The 23,365-nt window shown below is 35.9% G+C and overlaps 2 protein-coding genes and 1 long non-coding RNA gene across 4 annotated transcripts; 1 reads left to right on the top strand and 2 right to left on the bottom strand.

The window, feature by feature from the left end:
- Nucleotides 1–5,530: 5,530 nt before the first annotated feature.
- Nucleotides 5,531–8,903, top strand: LOC139898008 (probable zinc metallopeptidase EGY3, chloroplastic). Of its 2 annotated transcripts, none has more exons than XM_071880715.1 (6): nucleotides 5,531–6,043; nucleotides 6,541–6,738; nucleotides 6,827–7,051; nucleotides 7,359–7,597; nucleotides 7,703–7,857; nucleotides 8,300–8,903. In XM_071880715.1, the coding sequence occupies exons 1-6, from the start codon at nucleotides 5,540–5,542 to the stop codon at nucleotides 8,653–8,655; spliced, it is 1,677 nt and encodes a 558-aa protein (XP_071736816.1). In that variant the 5' UTR covers nucleotides 5,531–5,539; the 3' UTR covers nucleotides 8,656–8,903. The 2 variants fall into 2 exon arrangements, with proteins under 2 accessions (XP_071736816.1, XP_071736817.1); XM_071880716.1 differs by having other exon boundaries at nucleotides 8,296–8,529.
- Nucleotides 8,904–12,661: 3,758 nt separating this feature from the next.
- Nucleotides 12,662–14,991, bottom strand: LOC139898006 (uncharacterized). Its single transcript, XR_011776856.1, has 3 exons — nucleotides 14,852–14,991; nucleotides 14,177–14,244; nucleotides 12,662–12,866 (listed from the first exon to the last, which is right to left on the bottom strand). It is a non-coding gene; the product is annotated as an uncharacterized lncRNA (long non-coding RNA).
- Nucleotides 14,992–17,415: 2,424 nt separating this feature from the next.
- LOC139901588 (uncharacterized) lies at nucleotides 17,416–20,055 on the bottom strand. Its single transcript, XM_071884282.1, has 4 exons — nucleotides 19,267–20,055; nucleotides 18,139–19,179; nucleotides 17,637–17,772; nucleotides 17,416–17,519 (listed from the first exon to the last, which is right to left on the bottom strand). The coding sequence occupies exons 1-4, from the start codon at nucleotides 20,053–20,055 to the stop codon at nucleotides 17,416–17,418; spliced, it is 2,070 nt and encodes a 689-aa protein (XP_071740383.1).
- Between the last annotated feature and the right edge of the window lie 3,310 nt (nucleotides 20,056–23,365).

Below are 23,365 nucleotides of genomic sequence, written 5' to 3'. Positions count from 1 at the left end.
TTTGTAATCCAAGGGCTGATTGTGTATTTCGTGATAAACTTAAGAACGTAAAAGGGGTGTTGAAGGAAAAATGTAATCCTAAATATAATAGTCTAAATGCCGAAATTGACTCACTTCATAAAGAAATCTCTGATTGGGAAAACATCATCGGTACTCGTGACCTTTCGAAAGTTGAAATTGCATCTTGGTTAGATTCGAAAAAAAAGTGGCTTAAAAAAGATAAGGAGAAAGTCGATATATTGAAACAAAAGGCAAGGATTAAATGGGTTACGGAAGGGGATGAAAATAGCAAATTTTTTCATTCGTGTATTAAAAGGAGGCAAAACAAAAACAACATAAGGGGTATAAATTCAAATGGCTTATGGATCGAGAACCCAGAGGACATCAAAATGGCGGCATTCACATACTTCAAAAATCGTTTTAGTGAACATAATTCTCGTACCTTCAAAATTCGTGGCCCCCTGAGCAAACGACTTAATGATGAGGAGGGGTCGAACCTTGAATCTCCTTTTACACTCTCTGAAATCCATGTTGCTATATTAGAATGTGGGGGTGAAAAGGCCCCCGGACCCGATGGTTTTAACATGAAATTTTTCTCAAAATATTGGGACGTTGTCAAAGAAGACCTTCTCGCGGTATTCACTCGTTTTTGGGAGGTTGGTGAGATCTCTAAAGGTTGTAATTCCTCTTTTGTTGCATTACTCCCGAAAAAAAATGACCCACAGGGATTTGGTGATTATCGTCCTATCAGTTTAATCGGGAGCCTTTATGAAGTTCTATCTAAGGTTTTGACCAAAAGGCTACAAAGGGTTATTTCTTCGGTTATCCATTTCGAACGAAGTGCTTATATTAAAAATCGTTATATTCTTGATGGCGTGTTAATTGCGAATGAAGTCCTTCATGATATCAAAGTAACCAAAAGAAAAGGCTTCTTTTTTAAAGTTGACTTTGAGAAGGCTTTTGATAGCATTAGTTAGGACTTTCTAATGGAAATCATGGAGTTAATGGGATTCGGTCTTCGATGGAGACAATGGATCTTCGCAAGTCTTTCTTCCGCTTCCATTTCGATTTTGGTCAACGGTTCCCCAACTAAAGAATTTTCTCTTCAGAAAGGCGTGAGGCAAGGGGATCCCCTCTCCCCTTATCTTTTTATCATGGTAGCCGAAGGTTTGAACCATCTAATTAAATCTGCTGCACTTCATAGCCGATTTTCTGGGATCCCAATTAGGCGGAGGGACTTACGGGTCACGCATTTGCAATATGCGGACGACACTATATTTTTTGGTGAATGGGATAGGCGTAATGTGCAAAATCTTACTAAAATTCTTAAGTGCTTTGAATTGATATCGGGACTAAAAACCAATTTTCATAAGAGCTGTGTTTATGGACTCAGGGTCTCAAAAGTAGAAACGGAAAATATGGCGGCCTGGCTTGGGTGCGTAGCAGGTACACTCCCTATTACCTACCTTGGGCTTCCACTTGGATCGTCGATGAAACTCTCGAAGTCATGGGATCCGGTATTTGACAAGTTTGGTAAGAGGCTGGCGGATTGGAAAGCTAGATCCCTCTCGTATGGTGGTAGGCTTACATTAATTAAATCGGTATTATCTAGTCTACCTCTTTATTTCTTTTCGCTTTACATATCCTCGTCTTGTGTTATTGATAAACTTGAGGGGTTGAGACGTCGGTTTTTTTGGGGTGGATCTTCCGAGGTCTCAAAAATGGCATGGGTTAAATGGGATACTTGTCTTAAGCCTCGTGAATTTAGTGGGTTAGATATTGCCCCTCTTGCGTTTAAAAATCGTGCCTTACTTGCAAAATGGTGGTGGCGGTTTAAACATGAGAACGACTCACTTTGGGTGTCTATTATTAAAAATATTTACGGGGAGGACGGGGGCCTTAGCACTTCTTTTTCTCCCCCTTCCTCACGAGCTTCTTCTACTTGGGCGGGTATCCTTAAGGTGGGTAAAAATATCTTTAATGTAAACTCCGCTTTCGCTAATTCTTTCAAAAAAAGAGTCGTAGATGGGTCTAGTACACATTTTTGGGATGAATTATGGCTTGGGGAATTGGTTCTTAAAGACAAATTTAATAGGCTTTATAGACTTGACACAAATAAATTTGCCACAATTCTTGACCGGGCGAGATGGGAGGGCGGGAACTTTCATGCCACGTGGTGTTGGTCCCGCGATATCTCGGGGAGATTGGCCGGGGACCTCACCACTTTTACTAATCTTTTATCTAGTTTTGTCCCGTGTAGCTCAGGTAAAGAAGAATGGTCATGGTCTTGGAGTAAGGATGAGTCGTTTTCGGTTCACAAGCTTACGGATATCCTGGTCCGGAGCAGCCCTGACATCGCAACCGTGAGCATAAAGTCGCTCCGCAACAAACTGGTCCCCCTCAAAGTTGAGTTGTTTATTTGGCGTACTCGACACAAAAGGTTACCTACAAAAGTTGAACTCGACAAGAGAGGTATGGACTTGGGTACGGTACGTTGTCCGGTTTGTGACAATGGTTTGGAATCAGTAGAGCACTCCATCATCTTATGCACGTTCGCTTCTGACATTTGGAATCGTGTCTATGATTGGTGGAAGCTCGGCCCTTTTACAGACTTGGGTATAAATGAATCTTTTCTTGGAAATGGATATAACTTCACCTCCGACTTGGGAAAACTGTTGTGGCAAGCTACGGAATGGGTTACGGGATACATGATTTGGAAAAGTATGAATGCTTTCACTTTCACTAAGATAAAACCGACATGCGCAATGGTCTTCAAAGACATCCAACTTAAATGCTTCGAATGGTTCTCTAATAGGATCAAAGGTACCAATATTGAATGGGATGTCTGGCTTGCAAATCCACGAGGTTATGATTCGCTAGCTTTATCGTTTAGGAGATCCGGGATAGGTTAATTAATTGTTCTCCACGCTGGTTTTTTGCCCCACTCCTGGAGTAGTCGTTTTGGTCGAGAGAATTTGAGGTGGATCAGGGGGCTTTGTCGTTGAATTGCCAACACTGTGCTCTGTCCCCACTCTAGCTTGTTTAGTTAATTCTTCTCAAGTCCAATCTCGACCTTAATGATAATGAACGGACTACGGCGTTTTCCTGCACACTTGTGGAGTCTTACTATCTCGGTTATATATTTGTCGTTTTGTTTTCCTAGATGTAGTTCCGTTTTTGTAAGCGTGACATTATTGTAATTATTTCGTCTTGATATATATAATACATACTTTCTTTGCCGTTAAAAAAAAAGTTATTAAACTTTATCATGAAATTCAAACACTGTTAATATATGTAACACATTTAGTTACATAATCAATTTTTAAAACGTATATTCAAACACCCTTACTAATACAAATTCAATGAAAACATATCTTACTGCTTCTCATTTCACAAGAGTTATTGAGCAATAAAAGGATAAAGGGCGAACACTTAATTCCACACGCATCATTTGAGTTTTATCCGTTTATTCTAACTAGTTGTTTACCCTCGCTTCGCGCCGGGGGTTCGGTTTTCAATGTATTTTATTGCGTTTAGTTTAACGATGATGTTGTTGAAGCGTAACTCGAGTCGAACTAAAAGGTATAACCCGTCAAAGATTTAAATGTTATTTTAAATTAATAATATAGGTGCATCTCTGCGGGTGGAGAAAAATATAAAGGAAACCAAAAAAGAAAAAATAAAAAAAAATTGTTACAACGGGTAGAGAAAAATATAAAGGAAATAATCGGTACTATTCATATTTTTTGCCTAGTAGATATTTGCTGCTGCTAATTATAAAGAAACCATTGGTGCTATTCATATTTTTTGTCTAGTAGATATTTGCTGCGGGTGAAGAAAAATATAAAGGAAATCAAAAAAGAAAAAATTGGGGAAAAAACTGTTAAATAATAAATAAAAAAATTGCTACAGTACCGTGAATAGTACTGTTCACGTGATTAGTACTGTTCACGTGAATAGTGACCGGTGTACAACTATTATTGCGCAATGTAAAAGTTTATCTTTTAGATGTAGGTATATAATGGAGTTGTATTTTGCAAATAAACTACTCCGTAATAACAATTGAGGAGGCTTAACCATCCAAGCTACAAAATATTTTTCCCAAGCTTATACTAAAAGGTAAACTTGAAATGAATAGTACTATTCATTTCTCCCTTTTCTCAAACTTAATCCTTTAACTTTCATTAAAATACAAATTAAACCCCCCCTTATACGTATATTTTTCTTTAAATTTTACAAGATTAACCACCTAACTTTTATTAACCCCCACTTTACTAACTTTTTTTTTTAATATTCAATTTTCACAAACTTAACCCCCTAACTTTTATTAAAATACAAATCGAACCCCCACTTTACTAACTTTTTTTTAATATTCAATTTTCACAAACTTAACCCCCTAACTTTCTTTAAAATACAAATCGAACCCCCACTTTATACGTATATTTTTCCCCAAATTTCACAAGCTTAACCCCCTAACTTTTATTAAAATACAAATCGAACCCCCACTTTACTAATTTTTTTTTTTACTAATATTCAATTTTCACAAACTTAACCCCCTAACTTTTATTAAAATACAAATCGAACCTCCACTTTATACGTAAAGTTTTTTCAAATTTCACAAACTTAACCCACTAACTTTTATTAAAATACAAATCGAACCCCCACTTTACTAACTTTTTTTTTTAAATAAAACCCGAACGCTAAAAGAAGCAACTTTCACAAAAGGAACAACCCTTCAATGTTATGTCGAAAAAAATTCTTTTTTACAAAATAGATCAAAACTTTTTTTTTAACTCGCATTCAAAACGGAGCCCCCGGCGCGAAGCGAGGGCTCCACAACTAGTTAAGACCATAGATAATGGGGATGCATACCCCCTAAATGCCCATGAGGTGTCAATAGAAACGCCCCACAAACGCCTGGAATGGGGCGTTTGTGTTGGGGCGTTTGTCAAGATAGTACGGGCATTTTCATGTGCGTTTGTGATTTTCTTTTTAAAATTCTTTTCCTACCTTTTTCACCACTTTTTAACCTAACCTCCAATTATATTTTAACACATCACCTACAAACGTCCTTACAAAAGCCCCCCATTACAACTCCTTCATTCCCCCGTCATGGCCATGTCAGCGTCATATTCAAAAAGTACCCCTCTTTCACTCCACGTAGACGTCACCATCATCCGTGGTCTAATATGTAGTAGTATATAAAAAAAGTTAAAACTTGCGAGCACTAATTACTGTACTAGTGTACTATCACCAGTTCAAAAGATGCATAGTTGAAGGACCTTTTATGTAATAAACCTATATTACAAGGTACTTATTTTTCATTATCATGTTCAAGTTCAGCTAAAACTTATGTTAACAACCCAAACTCGGATGTGGGATTTCATATCCTTGTCATTACTTGCAAATAGCCAAGAATCATACACCTGTCACCTTTCTCCATTTTTCTAGACCAATCTGTGATCAGCTCCAAAAACCATTTCTTATAAATAATTCCCCTGTTTTTCCCACCTCAACCATTTCAAGCAATCCTTCAACAATGGCTACCACTTTATCAATTCCTACTATCTTTAACTCCATTTCTCCATACTCGAACAAAACCCCATTCATACCCACACGTTCTGTCCTCAAACCCCATCATTCATTTACTCTCCACAGCAAAAAAAGATTAAACTTTTATATAAAAGCAGAGAAAAAAACAGAGCATTCAAATGCAACAGTAGATTCAGCTGAACATGAACATGATCTTGAACATTTAAATGATGAAAATGGAAACAAAATTGATGGGAATGAAGAACAGCAAGAGTTGGATTGGAAAAATGATGAAGAGTTCAAGAAATTTATGGGAAATCCTTCGATTGAAGCTGCGATTAAACTCGAAAAGAAAAGAACTGACAGGAAACTAAAGGAACTTGATAGAGAAAGAAATAGTGGTAATTTAATTAATGGGTTGTTAAATCGAGTGATCCGTGATAGTTTGTTTAGAGAGAAACAGAGGTTGGAGAAAGCAGAGGAGAGTTTTAAAGCTCTTGATCTCAACAAGGTGAAACCTTTTATTTATGTTTGATATAAATCTTGAAAATACGTTTCAATTACTTTTAATTATTGGGATACATTGTGATCAAAGGTAGTAAATTTAAATCTTTTAGTTACAATTTGGACTATTAACTCTAAACTGGTTACACTAAATGGGTAAAGTGTATTAGATTATGGATTGAATTGGATTAGATTTAGCAGATAATTTAGTGCCTATCCAGGTTAGTTAGGGTTTCATTTCTGTACAGTTGATTAATAATATGTTATTTAAAGGGGTTTTATTTATTTATTTAACATGAACCAAATACCTAAAAACAAAAACACCAAAAAGTACCCTTACTAATACAAATACAAACAAACATTAAAGAAAAATTTGGTTTAGTTATAATAGCTAAGGAACATGTGTAAGTTTTGATTTGAGTAAAGTACCATGTTTGACTTCAAAAGTCAAACGTGGGCTCAATTGTGCAAGATAAGTAACATTTTGTTAATTTTGGATGGCAGTTGAAAAGCTGCTTTGGGTTTACAACGTTTTTTGCGACGGATGTTAGGAGATTTGGGGACGGAGGGATATTTATAGGAAATTTGAGGAGGCCCATTGAAGAAGTAATCCCAGTTTTAGAACAAAAATTATCCGAAGCAGCAGGAAGGGAAGTTGTTTTGTGGTTCATGGAAGAAAAAACTAATGATGTTACAAAACAGGTAATGTAAAATGCTATATCATATATCCTTAAAAGAGTTGTATGTTTTATGAAATGTATCAGTTGATCCTTGTTGTCAAATGTTATAGGTTTGTGTGGTGCAACCGAAATCTGAGATTGATCTTCAATTCGAGTTATCCAAATTAAGCACACCATCAGGCTATATTGCTGCAGTTGCATTAGCTGTGACCACTTTTGGGACGGTTGCTTTGATGAGTGGCTTCTTTCTCAGGCCCGACGCAACGTTTAATGACTACCTTGCAGATGTTGTGCCATTGTTTACTGGTTTTCTAACGATTTTAGGTGTTTCGGAGGTACCGTATTCCCTTTTGCGTAGAATTTTAGAAATCTGATTGATTTTGTTAAAAGTGACAATTTCAATTCATTTACTTAAAAGATAAAAATAGGTTGATTTGGGTTGTGTTCCATCTGAAATGGGTAAAATGGGTCAAACGGGTTAAAGACATACAAAATTCATATTCATAATAAATACATTTTGCCTCTCGATTTGTTTTAACAAACACCTTACATTATAATTATACTGTTATTGTTTTGTTCATTTATGTTATTTTAAGTAACATGTTATATATAATACGAATATTAAGTCAATATGTCCTGCAGATAGCTACAAGGGTAACAGCAGCACGTTACGGTGTGAAACTCGGTCCGTCATTTCTGGTGCCATCTACGTGGACTGGATGCTTAGGAGTTATCAATAACTACGAGTCTCTTCTTCCTAACAAAAAGGCTTTGTTCGATATTTCAGTAGCACGCACAGCAAGTGCTTATTTGACATCTCTCGCACTTGCAGTAGCTGCTTTTGTTGCTGATGGTAGCTTCAATGGAGGCGATAATGCTCTGTAAGTCGTCGTTTTCGTCTAGGATTCTAGGGAGTAGGGATGTCAAAATGGGTGGGTCAAAAAAACAACTTTTAAGATCATTCATTATGGATTGTTCATGTGCAGGTACATAAGACCACAGTTCTTTTACAATAACCCGTTGCTTTCTTTCATCCAATACGTTATCGGGCCTTACACTGACGATCTAGGAAACGTTTTACCTTATGCTGTCGAAGGTGTTGGGGTACCCGTTGATCCTCTTGCCTTCGCAGGCCTTTTAGGTGAGTCCTATTTATCCTAAATTTTCCAACAAAAATTTCCTTGGTGCTCGTTATTTTTGTTACAAAAAATCATTGATATTGAGCTGTCACTACAAGAAACAACAGCTTTAGTGACAAGGCTATTTCGTCACGAACAACACCAAAATCAGTTACCAAGTCAAGTTAGTGATCAAAATAGGTTGGTCACTTCTTGTCAATCCGTCACAAAACACTATTAGAAACCAAAATATTAAAATCGGTCAATATAATAGAAATAATAGTATTATTAGTGGTTCTTCAAAAACATAAATAAAAAAACATAATTTGTGACTAAATAATAAGTCGTCACTAAAAGATGGACACTATTTTTTTTGTAGTGTGTGATTGACATTACAAATTAGTTACTCCATTGAAGGGCATTTTAGTCATTTACTAAGTAGTTAACGTTACTTACGGGAGACAGGAATGGTGGTGACGTCATTAAACTTGTTACCATGTGGAAGGCTCGAAGGAGGTCGAATAGCTCAAGCCATGTTTGGTAGGAGCACTGCTGCATTGTTATCTTTAGCCACTTCATTTCTATTAGTCATTGGCGGTTTCAGTGGTAGTATTTTATGTCTGGCTTGGGGGCTCTTCGCAACATTTTTTAGAGGCGGAGAAGAGATGCCTGCAAAAGACGAAATTACCCCTTTAGGCGATAATAGGTACACATGGGGGTTTGTCCTTGGTCTCATATGCTTGCTTACGCTTTTCCCGAATGGCGGAGGAACTTTCTCTAGCTCGTTTTTAAGCGGGCCATACTTCAGAGGAAATTTGTGATTGTAGTTCAGGTTGTATATAAATTTTGGTGTGTGAGATTGTGTATAAGTAAATGTAATCACTTGAAAAATGACAATTTTTAAGGCCATTAATGTCTTCTACACGTCTTAGTACAAATATAAATGTCTTCTACACGTCTTAGAACCAATATTGAATGCCTTGGCTTTTTTTTTTTCTTGGTAAGAAACAGAAATTAACTATAAAAGGTTCAAGATCTGATTGAGATACAAACTGATACATCTGCTTGACAAAATCCATTGGTGGACGAACCCATGAGATTCAGATACCGTGTTGATTAATGATAAACCTGTTAGAATTAATGAATTATTAATAGGATATTTATATACTCTATATGAAAGTCTAGTGGAACTTAAGCGCACAATATATATTGGACTTGGATCTAATCTAACTTATAGTCTGTGCTACAAAAGGATCCGTCTTAAACAATTTTAACTGATTAAGTAAAAGGGTGACGTCCTACCCTCTTTTGACACTTAATCGGAGCAAGGAAATTTCTGCATATATAGGCTATTGAGCAATTTCATATTTAATTAAATTATAATTACATATATGTACAACCATCGAGCTTTTAACTGAGCAAGGAGTGAATCGAAGAACGTGACTCATGTTTAATTCTCACCCAGCGGTTTTACTTTTCTCGAAAAACGTGGCCCGATTTAAGTTGAACAGGTTTCTCCTGGACAGGTGTTGTAGGATGAAAAAGTGGTGGGTCCTCCACGTAGTATGGATTCCCGTCATTAACTCTAACATTGCTGGTTTAAAATATTTTTTACATATATGTATATACTAAAATTCAATTTTCTGGGGCTGGATGGCAATGGATCTAAAAAATTCGAGATCCGCGGATACCCGCACTCGTGATGGGCGGATAAAATCTAAATTCTTTACCCGCGGGTGGGTGATGAATGTAATCTTGTGTGATGAATGTAATAGATCCGTTGCGGGTAAAATTCGATCCGGAAATTCGTAATACCCGTTTGAATAATCGACGGATATACCCGTTCTAAATGAGTGAAAATCGTCACCTTGAATAAATGGCCAATATGTAATAATTTACTCCGTATAAGTTTCTACATTCCTCATATCATTTTGGTATCAAACTTTTTAGTAAATAGAGCATCTATGTATTATAATCAAAGCATTTGCTATTTGTTTTGTTTATTAGACTATTTTAATAAATCTAGTTTTTATCTATCACTTTAGTAATTCATCAACCTACTGTATGAATACTTTTAGTAACTAAAATTTTTTTATTGTTATTTTTCAAACATTGTAACTTCACATGTATTAGTAAAAAAAAGTATAATTAATATATGTTTTCTCATTGTATTATATCATAAATATGATATATGATTTGATGATGTTTTTCATATTACATATTGAATTATGTTATGCTATTTATTTTTAATTTTTGAATACTTTAATTTACATATATACTTCATGAATAAGATCCGCAAGTAAAATTGCGACCCGCGAATATCCGCGTGTACGGGCATGAATCTAAAAATAAATCCGTCAACCAAGATTCGCGGATTAATGGATCATCAAAAAATCCGCGGGTGCGGGTGATGGATGTAGTGAATCCGCGCCCACGACCCGCGGGTGTCATCCCTAGTACTTTAACTCTGTCATGATATTGATAGTTGACCTCTTTTAATCACGTAGTTCCTATTTGTATGACTTTTTTTTTTTATCTTTGACTTAAAAGATAATAATTTTAATTTTCAAAATTAATAAATGAGACAATTTTGAATCTCACTATATGAAAATGAAATGTCTCTAAGATAAAGTCATTGAACTGGAAGGTATTGATGCATTGGTAGTGACTTAATTTTTTATAAGGAGGATCAAAGGTTCGTCTCCTGTGTGCTGCAAAAAATAGTTTCTTTGTGGTTATTCACCCATTTATTGTATTAAGGAATAATGTGTGAATTGGTTGTATACTTTTAAACATGTTTCATGTTTAGTATTGGTATTGAGTTAATTTTGAAATGGGTCCAAAATGTGTTTGAAAGTGAAATTGGGCAACATGTGTCAAACGCGTCGCATCTGTTTTAAAAAAACATATGGTCGAATTTGAATGTTGGTTTGAGGTTGTTTCAAGACGCGAAAATAGTCAGTAGCATGAAGACAACAAAAAGATTATATTTTGGAGACATTTTTAAGAAATAAATGAAAAATTGGAGAGTGTGAAAATGATGAGATATATGGTTAGTTGAGATGATGGTGGTTCATCTTTTTTTGCCCCTTGTTCGTCCTCAAAAGCAAGATCTGGAACCAATTGTTTAAAAACATTTTAAAACTTTGTTTCATAATTTATTGGTAAAACACTTAGCTTCTAATATTTGTGATGATTTTTTGAGATACATGAAGATGAAGAAAATGAGGAAGATGGTGAAGATGAACAAGAATAAGAGATGAAAAAGATGAAGAAAAAGAGTACTCAAGACTTAACGAACTTATTTAACAGAATAATTAGATAGAAGGACTTCGATTTCACTTTTTGAACATCAAAAGATTCTAAATACCAAAAAAATTGAGGGACTCTGATTTCAAATTGGTGTATGATATAAGAGACGAAACAGAAAAAAAGTTTTTTTATTGATTATACTATCGATATTACAACATATGATATATAAGGAATCATTTTTTTTTTTTGAAAGGCATATATAAGGAATCATTTAATTTAATATAATATATGATTTAAAAAATAATATTTGTAACTAATATATTATGGATATTTTAAAATATATTATTAAAATATATTCTTTCGAGAAGCAGCTGAAAAATTGAAGACATTTTTAGTCACCCAATCCAACAATAATCAACGTCACAATAGTCGACACCGCACTATAAAGTAATACCAAATTCTTGCACCGTTTTTAAAGTTCGACACTACACTCTAAAGTCTAAACTAATACCAAATTCATGCTTTGTTTTTAAAGTTTGAACAAAAATAAGTACTGTACCAAATATAAACACTTCACCATTCTGAAGGGACCTAAAATATACTCCACTTTCTATATTTATTCCTTGACTGAATAAATAGTGAATGAAATCAGGTAGGTACGCAACCGACTCCATAAATAGCTACACAAATTACTGAGCTTGCTTCTCATTTTTCTTCCTTTTACTTCGCTCTTAATTTCAGTTATAGATATAGATACATGCGTGTATATGTTTATATATGTTTATATATGTATGTGTAGGTTAAATTTTTTGAAGAGGAGATCGATATCATGACGAATCAGTTTGGGAATTTAATCCAAACGATAAAATCGAAGGTGAAGGCGTTAAAGGGGAAGAAATCGAAGAAAGTGTACGTGAAAATGGATAAAACGAACAGTGTTAGGGTTCAGATACGTAGCAATCATGCTCGTAAACTCATTAATAAATCTCTACAAGCTGCTGATCATCCTGGCGAACGTCCTATATCTTAATTTAAATTTTCTTGTTCATTTTGAATTTCATGATTTTGTTTAATTGTGTGTATAATAATTTTATTTTATTTATTTAGATGTTTCAAGTTTGTTACGATTTGATTCTCTCTCTATAATTGAATGCTTCTCTCTCTCTTACGTATACACATACGGTAACACTTAATTTTACACCATTTGTAATGGTGAGTGACGGTTCTGGCTCGTGTTTCTTGTTTTTTTGCATTTTTACCGGACATGTTTCTTTTTTAGGTGGAATAGTGGTGATGTTAGTTTTTGTTGTTGGTTAGGAATATTGTGATTATTTGTAAAAATATAATTGGGTAAGTATTAAAAGTAGATAAAAATAATATTTTTATGTTAATAAAAAAATATAAAATCAAGAAACACATGTTTTTTTTCCCGTCTCTTTTCAACTGACGCCAAAGAAACGCCAACAAAGGCCGCCTGTTACGCCGAATTCCGGCGTTTCTTCTCTGCCACATCACCAAGTGACACCGTCACTTTAGACCGATACTGTAAAGACCCTAATCTTACTAATGCCGATACATATAAATAAAGGTAACTTAAAAGATAAATGAGCGTTATTCTTATTCGAATTCAAACCATAGTTCAAACCAAAGTTGACAAACTTATTCAAAAGTACTACTAAACCAAAATAAGCTACTAAATCTTGAAGGAAATCTCTAAGGCAAGGTGTTAAGTTCACTCCACTCTACACTCTTCCCTCGTTCCCGACGCCCCCTTGATTACCTGTCGTATAAGAAGGAAAACAAAGAATACGACTGAGCCAAAGCCCAGTGAACGGATATAACGAATAACGGAGTATAGTATGACATGCAAAATTTAATTTCAAAACGAACCTATTTTCAAAATAACTTAGTTGCAAAACAAAGTGCGAATATGTATAGATCCACAATACCAAATGTCATGATGCAAATTTCATAAAATAATGCACTAAGAGTCAAAACAAATATGTACAAAGTATCAAAATGAAATCATAGGATAGCTACTCCACTAATCATCCATATCGGTGACGTTTCGTATGACACTACGATGAACGTACACCGTCAAAACAAAATCCTAGGATCGATCCATACGCCTCCTATCACAAATATATAATAACAAAGCTCGTACCAACATTCGGGTAATCAAAAGGAGACGCCGTAGATATAACAAATACACCGCTACGGTCGATGCCACGTTACCGGTGTCACAATAACGGGCCCATGGGACCTCCATGGATAGGTTACTCTTAGGCATATTTTATGAAAAAACATTTTACCAACTTATAACTACGCAATTCCAAACACTTTTCAAGTGATTAAAAGACCCTAAATATATATTTAAAAAGAATTAATAAAATGACTTAAATATTTTACGCTTGACCAAATAATTAAAATGTTTATAATATTGTATGTCATATTATTTTAAAATCACGTGTCAACCCAACCGATCGGTCTAACCTTTTGTCACGAGTCATGCTACATAATTCTTTAGCCCTTTACATATTAACAACTTAAACGGGACTAAACGGGACATGTAAAACCACGTGGAATGAGTGACACTCGATACGAATCACCGTACCACTCGTCACACACACACACACGTTCTTTACCGGGACGTTTCCCACATTTTCGGGGCTGTTTTCGGGCTGTACGGGGCTGTTTATGGAGCTGAATTCGTGACAGTTTCCAGACAGCACATTCGCGACAGTTTCAGGGTGTTTCGCGACACTTTCAGGCTATTTAGCGACACTTTCAGGGCTTTTCGCGACTGTTTCTGAGCTGACTTTTGGGCTGAATTCTGGACTATTTTGATTGAGGTTTTAAGACACGGTTTTGACACAATTTCCAAATACCAAAAGTATTATGATTCCTCAAACAACAAACATCCAAAATCGTTAGTACATCATACATGAGGAAACTATAATACATTTCAAAGACAAATAAACACACATTTTGAACAAGCATGTCATACCATAATATTTACACAATTCGAAACAAAGTTTTGAGAGGAAAGATTTACCGAAGCGATTCTAGAACCACCTAGAATATCCGTACCTTATGTTGAATGAAGAAGTTCCAAGAACAATAAAACACCACGAAAGAATGCGATCACCGAGCCAAATCTAATGAATGCACACGTATAAGCACAAAATACATTTAAGTAGGGAGTAAGTAATATCATTTATTCAAAAAGTGTTATCATATGGTTCTTATGAGTTTATCTCTATCTAAATGGTTTCATGAGTTTTATACTACTGGTTTAGTTTATATTACCATATTACTATGACATTTATTTTCCAAATTATTATTTAGTAGATTAATTATACTAGTGACATATGCCATTTAATTTTATTCAACCTACTGTACGTGACTTCCATGGCTAAACGTAAATGCCCATTAGTTATAATTTTGTAAGTACCCATATTATTATTTTACAAAGCATATAATACTACATAAAATTTGACTACAATTTGATAGTGGTCAGTACCATTAAATTTGTATATTTTAATTCAATCATGCTAAAATTTTGATACTCCATTACTAGATATATGACTACCATTTGTTTAAGATTTATATTTATATTCACAAAAGGTGTCAATTTTGTACTCAAAATCTTAACATCTCATCCCTATAATAATTCATGTGATATGTAGTAAATCTAAACTAGTAAGTTAAAAAAAACAATCAACAAATTATACATCAATAACAAAGATAGTGATTAGTAGTTACCTCAAAAACGTGTTCGTGTTAGGATCGAGATTAGACCCACAAATATCTCATAATCTCCTTTGAATTCTCTACTGTCCCTATTTACCTTCTCTTAATATTATGAATTTTTAGTGAGTAATAAGAATATCAACTAGATGAGATTTAGTCCAGAGAGTGCCAACGAATGACATTTATGGGATATATAAACTTAATGAGACTTTTCTTACTTAATGAGACTTTTCCTTATCCCTTTAATATATGTGGCCCAAACAAATTCCACATAACCGATGAATTGAATTGAATTTAGTTTTGAATATTAGTCAAGGTGATTAACTAGTATTTATATTGGTTTGTTCCTAGCATGGTACAAAATAATTTTGTATAAATCATACTTGACGTTCTTAACTAGTTAGAATGTTAAGTTAATTAAAATATTAACCAACTTATATACCACTTAACTTCTTATGTATTAATCTTATATATTCTATTTATTTTAGTATTAGTTATTATATTTGTAGGTAATGAATGATTAAACACTAGTTATGAGTGTTATGTGATTTTAGTTTTATAGGATATTACAACTCCACCTACTTAAAAAAATTTCGTCCTCGAAATTGAAAGAAGTTATAGAATTGAAACGCACCAATTAGCAAACAAATGAGGGTGCTCGGCCCGCATGGTTTCCTCGAGTTCCCAAGTGGCCTCGCTAGCAGAATGATTCTTCCATTGAACTTTAACGAAAGGGGTGGAGCTTTTACGAGTTACCCTCTCCTCGCGTTCTATAATCGCTTCGGGCTCCTCAACATAAGAAAGATCAGCTCGAATTTCTGAAAAAGGATATTGCACCACGTGCAATGGATGATAGTTGTAACCCCGCAACTGAGATACGTGAAATACGTTATGAACATGAGATAACTGTGGCGGTAATGCTAAACGATAAGATACTTCACCAACTCGATCCAATATCTCAAACGGGCCAATATATCGAGGACTGTGCTTTCCTTTCAAACCAAAACGCCGTATACCCTTCCAAGGTGACACCTTTAAAAACACCTTATCACCCACAACAAACTCTAACGAATGTCGGTGTTTATCGGCATACACTTTCTGTCTCGATTGGGCTTCCTTCAGCCGATTCGTAGCTATAGCGACCTTTTCATTAGTCACTCTAACCAACTCAGGTCCTTCAATCAATTTTCACCCGCTTCATTCCAACAAACTGGCGCTATACACTTTCGACCATAGAGCATCTCAAATGGCGCCATACGGATACTTGCCTGCCAACTATTATTATAAGCGAATTCCACCAAACATAAATACTCATCCCAATTTCCCTTCCAATCTAGGGCACACGCTCGAAGCATATCTTCCAAGATCTGTATCGTACGCTCAGACTGTCCATCAGTTTGTGAATGAAAAGCAGTACTAAGCTTTAATCGCGTACCCCAAGCTTTTTGTAACCCCTTCCAAAATCTAGATGTAAACCGAGGATCACGATCGGATACGATGGACAAAGGAACTCCATGTAATCTCACAATTTCCTGCTGAAAAAGCTCGGATAGCTTACTTACGGAATAATCCATGCGGATAGGCAAGAAATGAGCCGATTTCGTTAATCTATCAATCACCACCCAAATAGCATCATGCCTTTTACTAGTTTTTGGTAACCCACAGACAAAATCCATTGAGATATCATCCCACTTCCACACAGGAATGTCCAACGGCTGCAACAATCCACTAGCACGTTGGTGCTCGATCTTTACTTGTTGACAAGTAAGGCACTTCCCAACATATCTGGCAACATCTTTCTTCATGCCACTCTACCAAAAGTGCTGCTTTAAATCCTAATATATTTTGGTCGAACCAGGATGTACAGAAAAAGGTGAGTTGTGAGCCTCAGACAATAGAGCCTCAGGAATAACATCATCATTAGGAACACACAATCGACTCCCACACCAAATAACCCTATCATCATCTTCTCTGAACTCTTTCACTTTACCCTCCTCCAAATTTTGAAACACTGTCCACAAATCCCCATCATCCAATTGAGCCTCCTTTATTCTTGAAATTAAATCGGACTCGAGTTTTAAATTTGCCAACAACCCCGATGCTCCTCTTTTACTCAATCCCATATCAAGTCTTTCGAATTCTCGAATGTGAGTAACCAAACATGAGATACTACCAAATGTCTTTCTACTCAAAGCGTCGGCTACCACATTCGCTTTACCCGGATGGTATTGAATGTTTGCATCATAATCCTTCAATAACTCAAGCCACCTTCGTTGTCTCATATTTATCTTTTTTTTTTGCGTGAATATGTATTTGAGACTCTTGTGATCGGTGAAAATTTCACAAGTTTCTCCATAAAGATAATGACTCCATATTTTCAACGCAAAAATCACAGCAGCTAACTCCAAATCATGAGTAGGGTAATTAACCTCATAGGGTTTCAACTGCCTCGAGGCATAAGCAATTACCTTACAGTGTTGCATCAAAACACAGCCCAAACCATGCTTTGAAGCGTCACTATAGATTTGAAAACCCCCACTTCCTGACGGCAACGCAAGAATAGGAGCGGATACAAGTCATTTCTTTAACTCATCGAAACTCTTTTGTCGTTCCTCGGTCCACACAAAATTTTCCCCTTTCCTCAACAACATGGTAAGCGGCAAAGCAATCGTGGAAAAACCTTCAACAAATCTTCGATAATAACCAGCTAAACCAAGAAAACTTCGAACCTCAACAACAGAAGTAGGTCTTGACCAATTTGTAATGGCCTCAATTTTTGCTGGATCCATCATTATACCCTCAGCCGATACAACATGACCCAAGAAGGCAACCCGTTGCAACCAGAATTCACATTTATAGAATTTCGCATACAATTTCTTACTTCGAAGGGTTTCAAGTACAACACGAAGATGATTCTCATGCTCTTCTTTACTCTTTGAGAATACCAAGATATCATCAATGAATACAATCACAAACTTATCCAAATACTCATGGAACACACGGTTCATTAGATCCATGAAAACCGCAGGAGCATTAGTTAATCCAAACGGCATCACTAAAAACTCATAGTGCCCATAACGAGTGCGGAAAGCAGTCTTAGGGATATCTTCTTCTTTAACACGGAGCTGATGATACCCAGACCTAAGATCGATATTAGAAAAATACTTTGAACCTTGAAGTTGATCAAACAAATCATCAATACGTGGAAGCGGATAACGGTTTCGAATAGTAATACGATTTAACTCGCGATAATCAATGCAAAGTCTCATGCTACCATCCTTCTTCGTAACAAATAAAACCGGCGCACCCCAAGGTGACACACTTGGCCGAATAAAACCACAATCTATCAACTCTTGCAATTGCTCCTTGAGTTCTTGCAAATCGAGTGGTGCCATACGATAAGGAGCTTTTGATATCGGTTGGGAACCCGAAATCAAATCAATCGAAAATTCAACTTCACGAACTGGAGGCAAACCCTGTAATTCGTCAGGAAATACATCGGGAAACTCTCGAACAACATCGATATTTTCAAGCGAAAGACTCTCGATAGACAAATTCTGAATCGAAGCTAAATAACCAACACAACCATGTGAAATGAGCTTTTGTGCCTTAAGCGCTGAGATAACCTTAATAGATTTCACAGGAAGATCACCATTAAAGACACAATCGGGTATAGAATGATTTCCAAACAAAATCCTCTTAGAATAACAATCGATAGTCGCGTGATGGTGAGATAACCAATCCATGCCAAGAATAATGTCAAAGTCATGCATGGTCATAGGAAAGAAATTTGCAGGAAACATGCAATCATTGAATTCCAAACGGCAGTTTTGATACACGCGATCTATAGTTTCAACACTACCCATTGGGGTAGAGATCATAAATGGAGTAGACAACCAAGTTGGAGACACTTTCAAATATTTCGAGCTCTTAACAGACACAATCGAGTGTGTAGAGCCAGAATCAAACAGAACGAAGAGGGGGAACAAATAACTCAAAGGAAATATTTTTAAAATGAAAAGGGATAGAAATATACCTGTAGCGTCAGCAGCCTGAGCAGCAGTCATGGCAAAGACACGTCCACCAGGAGCTGGCGGAGGAACCCTCGGAACAAACCCAGGTTTATGATTCTTGCAATCCTTAGCTAAGTGACCAACCTCTCCACAAGCAAAACATGAACTCGCACTACGATAACAAACTCTCCCCGGATGATTCTTTCCACAAGTCTCACACGGTGCATTGGCATTAACACCACCACTTCCATTACCCCTTTGCTGCCCTTGGGGACGGTACACTTGTAATTGACCACGGTTATTATTATTGGGCCCGTTGTCAATCCTCTGCTGATTTCCTCTATTATTCTAATTATTACTACGATACCCTTGGTTCCCAGATTGTTGACCCTGTTTGGTAGTCGGTGCAGGCACAGATCGTAGTGGTTGTGCAATCTTAACCCTCTTGTTCTTACCATCATCATTTTTAGTAGCCAAATACTCGGCTCGCTCCATCTCCAAATTCTGAGCATAATCGGCTGCCTCAGCGACATCAAAACATTTCAGATTAATCATTTTAGAGCGGTAACGCCCATGAACAGCCCATTTGTACTTACGGGCTTGGTCCTCAGCAGACCCGACAGCAGCCCCAATCAAACCCACAAGCCTCAAAAACCTCTTAGTGAAATCATTAATAGACTCATCATTCCCTTGCTTAATATTCGCATACTCCCGAATCACAGCCTCTTTCTCCGCCTCAGAAAAGTACTGACGGAAAAACAACTCCATGAAATCAACCCAATCTAATGAATCCTCAAATTCGATACCCCCTTTCGCTTGTCTCAAAGCTATCCACCAACGCTGAGCATCCCCCTCTAGTTTATAAACAGCCAATGGAACCCAAAATCTCTCTTCACAACCAAGCACTCGGTAAATCTTCTCAATGTGAGTGATCCAATTCTCAGCTTCAACAGGAGTACTAGCAGTGTTGAATGACAAAGGACATTGTTTTTGAAACCTTCCTAGCCAAACATGAATAGCATCTCCCATTACAGTTTTATCTTCCTTATATTCATCCTCTTCTTCATGCTTAAATGTCTGGCCACCTTTCTTACGCATCGCGTCAATAGCTTGAGCTACAATGTTGGGTATCAAATTCGTGATAGTTTGGCTAATCTTGTTTTCTACTTCTTCCTCAGACATTCCTTTTCTTTTCGATGCCATCTAAGAATGAGATGAGGATATAACGGTTACGATTAGTACGAAGAATAAAAGAGAATATTCAAAGTGGAATTAGCATAATATAGCGGAAGGAAAATCCTAACCCAAAAGTCTTCCCAAATCTCACAGGCCATAACTTAGGACTAAAGTTTCTACAGGAGGGAACCTAAGCTCTGATACCATCTGTAAAGACCCTAATCTTACGAATGCCGATACATATAAATAAAGGTAAGTTAAAAGGTAAATGAGCGTTATTTTTATTCGAATTCAAACCATAGTTCAAACCAAAGTTGACAAACTTATTCAAAAGTACTACTAAACCAAAATAAGCTACTAAATCTTGAAGGAAATCTCTAAGGCAAGGTGCTAAGTTCACTCCACTCTACACTCTTCCCTCGTTCCCGACGCCCCCTTGATTACCTGTCGTATAAGAAGGAAAACAAAGAATACGACTGAGCCAAAGCCAAGTGAACGGATATAACGAATAACGGAGTATAGTATGACATGCAAAATTTAATTTCAAAACGAACCTATTTTCAAAATAACTTAGTTGTAAAACAAAGTGCGAATATGTATAGATCCACAATACCAAATGTCATGATGCAAATTTCATAAAATAATGCACTAAGAGTCAAAACAAATATGTACAAAGTATCAAAATGAAATCATAGGGTAGCTACTCCACTAATCATCCATATCGGTGACGTTTCGTATGACACTACGATGAACGTACACCGTCAAAACAAAATCCTAGGATCGATCCATACGCCTCCTATCACAAATATATAATAACAAAGCTCGTACCAACATCCGGGTAATCAAAAGGAGACGCCGTAGATATAACAAATACACCGCTACGGTTGATGCCATGTTACCGGTGTCACAATAACGGGCCCATGGGACCTCCATGGATAGGTTAATCTTAGGCATATTTTATGAAAAAACATTTTACCAACTTATAACTACGCAATTCCAAACACTTTTCAAGTGATTAAAAGACCCTAAATATATATTTAAAAAGAATTAATAAAATGACTTAAATATTTTACGCTTGACCAAATAATTAAAATGTTTATAATATTGTATGTCGTATTATTTTAAAATCACGTGTCAACCCAACCGATCGGTCTAACCTTTTGTCACGAGTCATGCTACATAATTCTTTAGCCCTTTACATATTAACAACTTAAACGGGACTAAACGGGACATGTAAAGCCACGTGGAATGAGAGACACTCGATACGAATCACCGTACCACTCGTCACACACACACACGTTCTTTACCGGGACGTTTCCCACATTTTCGGGGCTGTTTTCGGGCTGTACGGGGCTGTTTATGGAGCTGAATTCGTGACAGTTTCCAGACAGCGCATTCGCGACAGTTTCAGGGTGTTTCGCGACACTTTAAGGCTATTTAGCGACACTTTCAGGGCTTTTCGCGACAGTTTCTGAGCTGACTTTTGGGCTGAATTCTGGACTGTTTTGGTTGAGGTTTTAAGACACGGTTTTGAAACAATTTCCAAATACCAAAAGTATTATGATTCCTCAAACAACAAACATCCAAAATCGTTAGTACATCATACATGAGGAAACTATAATACATTTCAAAGACAAATAAACACACATTTTGAACAAGCATGTCATACCATAATATTTACACAATTCGAAACAAAGTTTTGAGAGGAAAGATTTACCGAAGCGATCCTAGAACCACCTAGAATATCCGTACCTTATGTTGAATGAAGAAGTTCCAAGAACAATAAAACACCACGGAAGAATGCGATCACCGAGTCAAATCTAATGAATGCACACGTATAAGCACAAAATACATTTAAGTAGGGAGTAAGTAATATCCTTTATTCAAAAAGTGTTATCATATGGTTCTTATGAGTTTATCTCTATCTAAATGGTTTCATGATTTTTATACTATTGGTTTAGTTTATATTACCATATTACTATGACATTTATTTTCCAAATTATTATTTAGTAGATTAATTATACTAGTGACATATGCCATTTAATTTTATTCAACCTACTGTACGTGACTTCCATGGCTAAACGTAAATGCCCATTAGTTATAGTTTTGTAAGTACCCATATTATTATTTTACAAAGCATATAATACTACATAAAATTTGACTACAATTTGATAGTGGTCAGTACCATTAAATTTGTATATTTTAATTCAATCATGCTAAAATTTTGATACTCCATTACTAGATATATGACTACCACTTGTTTAAGATTTATATTCACAAAAGGTGCCAATTTTGTACTCAAAATCTTAACATCTCATCCCTATAATAATTCATGTGATATGTAGTAAATCTAAACTAGTAAGTTAAAAAAAACAATCAACAAATTATACATCAATAACAAAGATAGTGATTAGTAGTTACCTCAAAAACGTGTTCGTGTTAGGATCGAGATTAGACCCACAAATATCTCATAATCTCCTTTGAATTCTCTACTGTCCTTATTTACCTTCTCTTAATATTATGAATTTTTAATGAGTAATAAGAATATCAACTAGATGAGATTTAGTCTAGAGAGTGCCAACGAATGATATGTATGGGATATATAAACTTAATGAGACTTTTCCTTATCCCTTTAATATATGTGGCCCAAACAAATTCCACATAACCGATGAATTGAATTGAATTTAGTTTTAAATATTAGTCAAGGTGATTAACTAGTATTTATATTGGTTTGTTCCTAGCATGGTACAAAATAATTTTGTATAAATCATACTTGACGTTCTTAACTAGTTAGAATGTTAAGTTAATTAAAATATTAACCAACTTATATACCACTTAACTTCTTATGTATTAATCTTATATATTCTATTTATTTTAGTATTAGTTATTATATTTGTAGGTAATGAATGATTAAACACTAGTTATGAGTGTTATGTGATTTTAGTTTTATAGGATATTACAACTCCACCTACTTAAAAAAATTTCGTCCTCGAAATTGAAAGAAGTTATAGAATTGAAACGCACCAATTAGCAAACTAATGAGGGTGCTCAGCCCGCATGGTTTCCTCGAGTTCCCAAGTGGCCTCGCTAGCAGAATGATTCTTCCATTGAACTTTAACGAAAGGGGTGGGGCTTTTACGAGTTATCCTCTCCTCGCGTTCTATAATCGCTTCGGGCTCCTCAACATAAGAAAGATCAGCTCGAATTTCTGAAAAAGGATATTGCACCACGTGCAATGGATGATAGTTGTAACCCCACAACTGAGATACGTGAAATACGTTATGAACATGAGATAACTGTGGTGGTAATGCTAAACGATAAGATACTTCACCAACTC

The sequence above is a fragment of the Rutidosis leptorrhynchoides genome, chromosome 3, assembly GCF_046630445.1.
Source record: "Rutidosis leptorrhynchoides isolate AG116_Rl617_1_P2 chromosome 3, CSIRO_AGI_Rlap_v1, whole genome shotgun sequence".
Lineage (NCBI taxonomy): Eukaryota > Viridiplantae > Streptophyta > Magnoliopsida > Asterales > Asteraceae > Rutidosis > Rutidosis leptorrhynchoides.
This window is presented reverse-complemented; position numbering and strand designations above follow the sequence as displayed.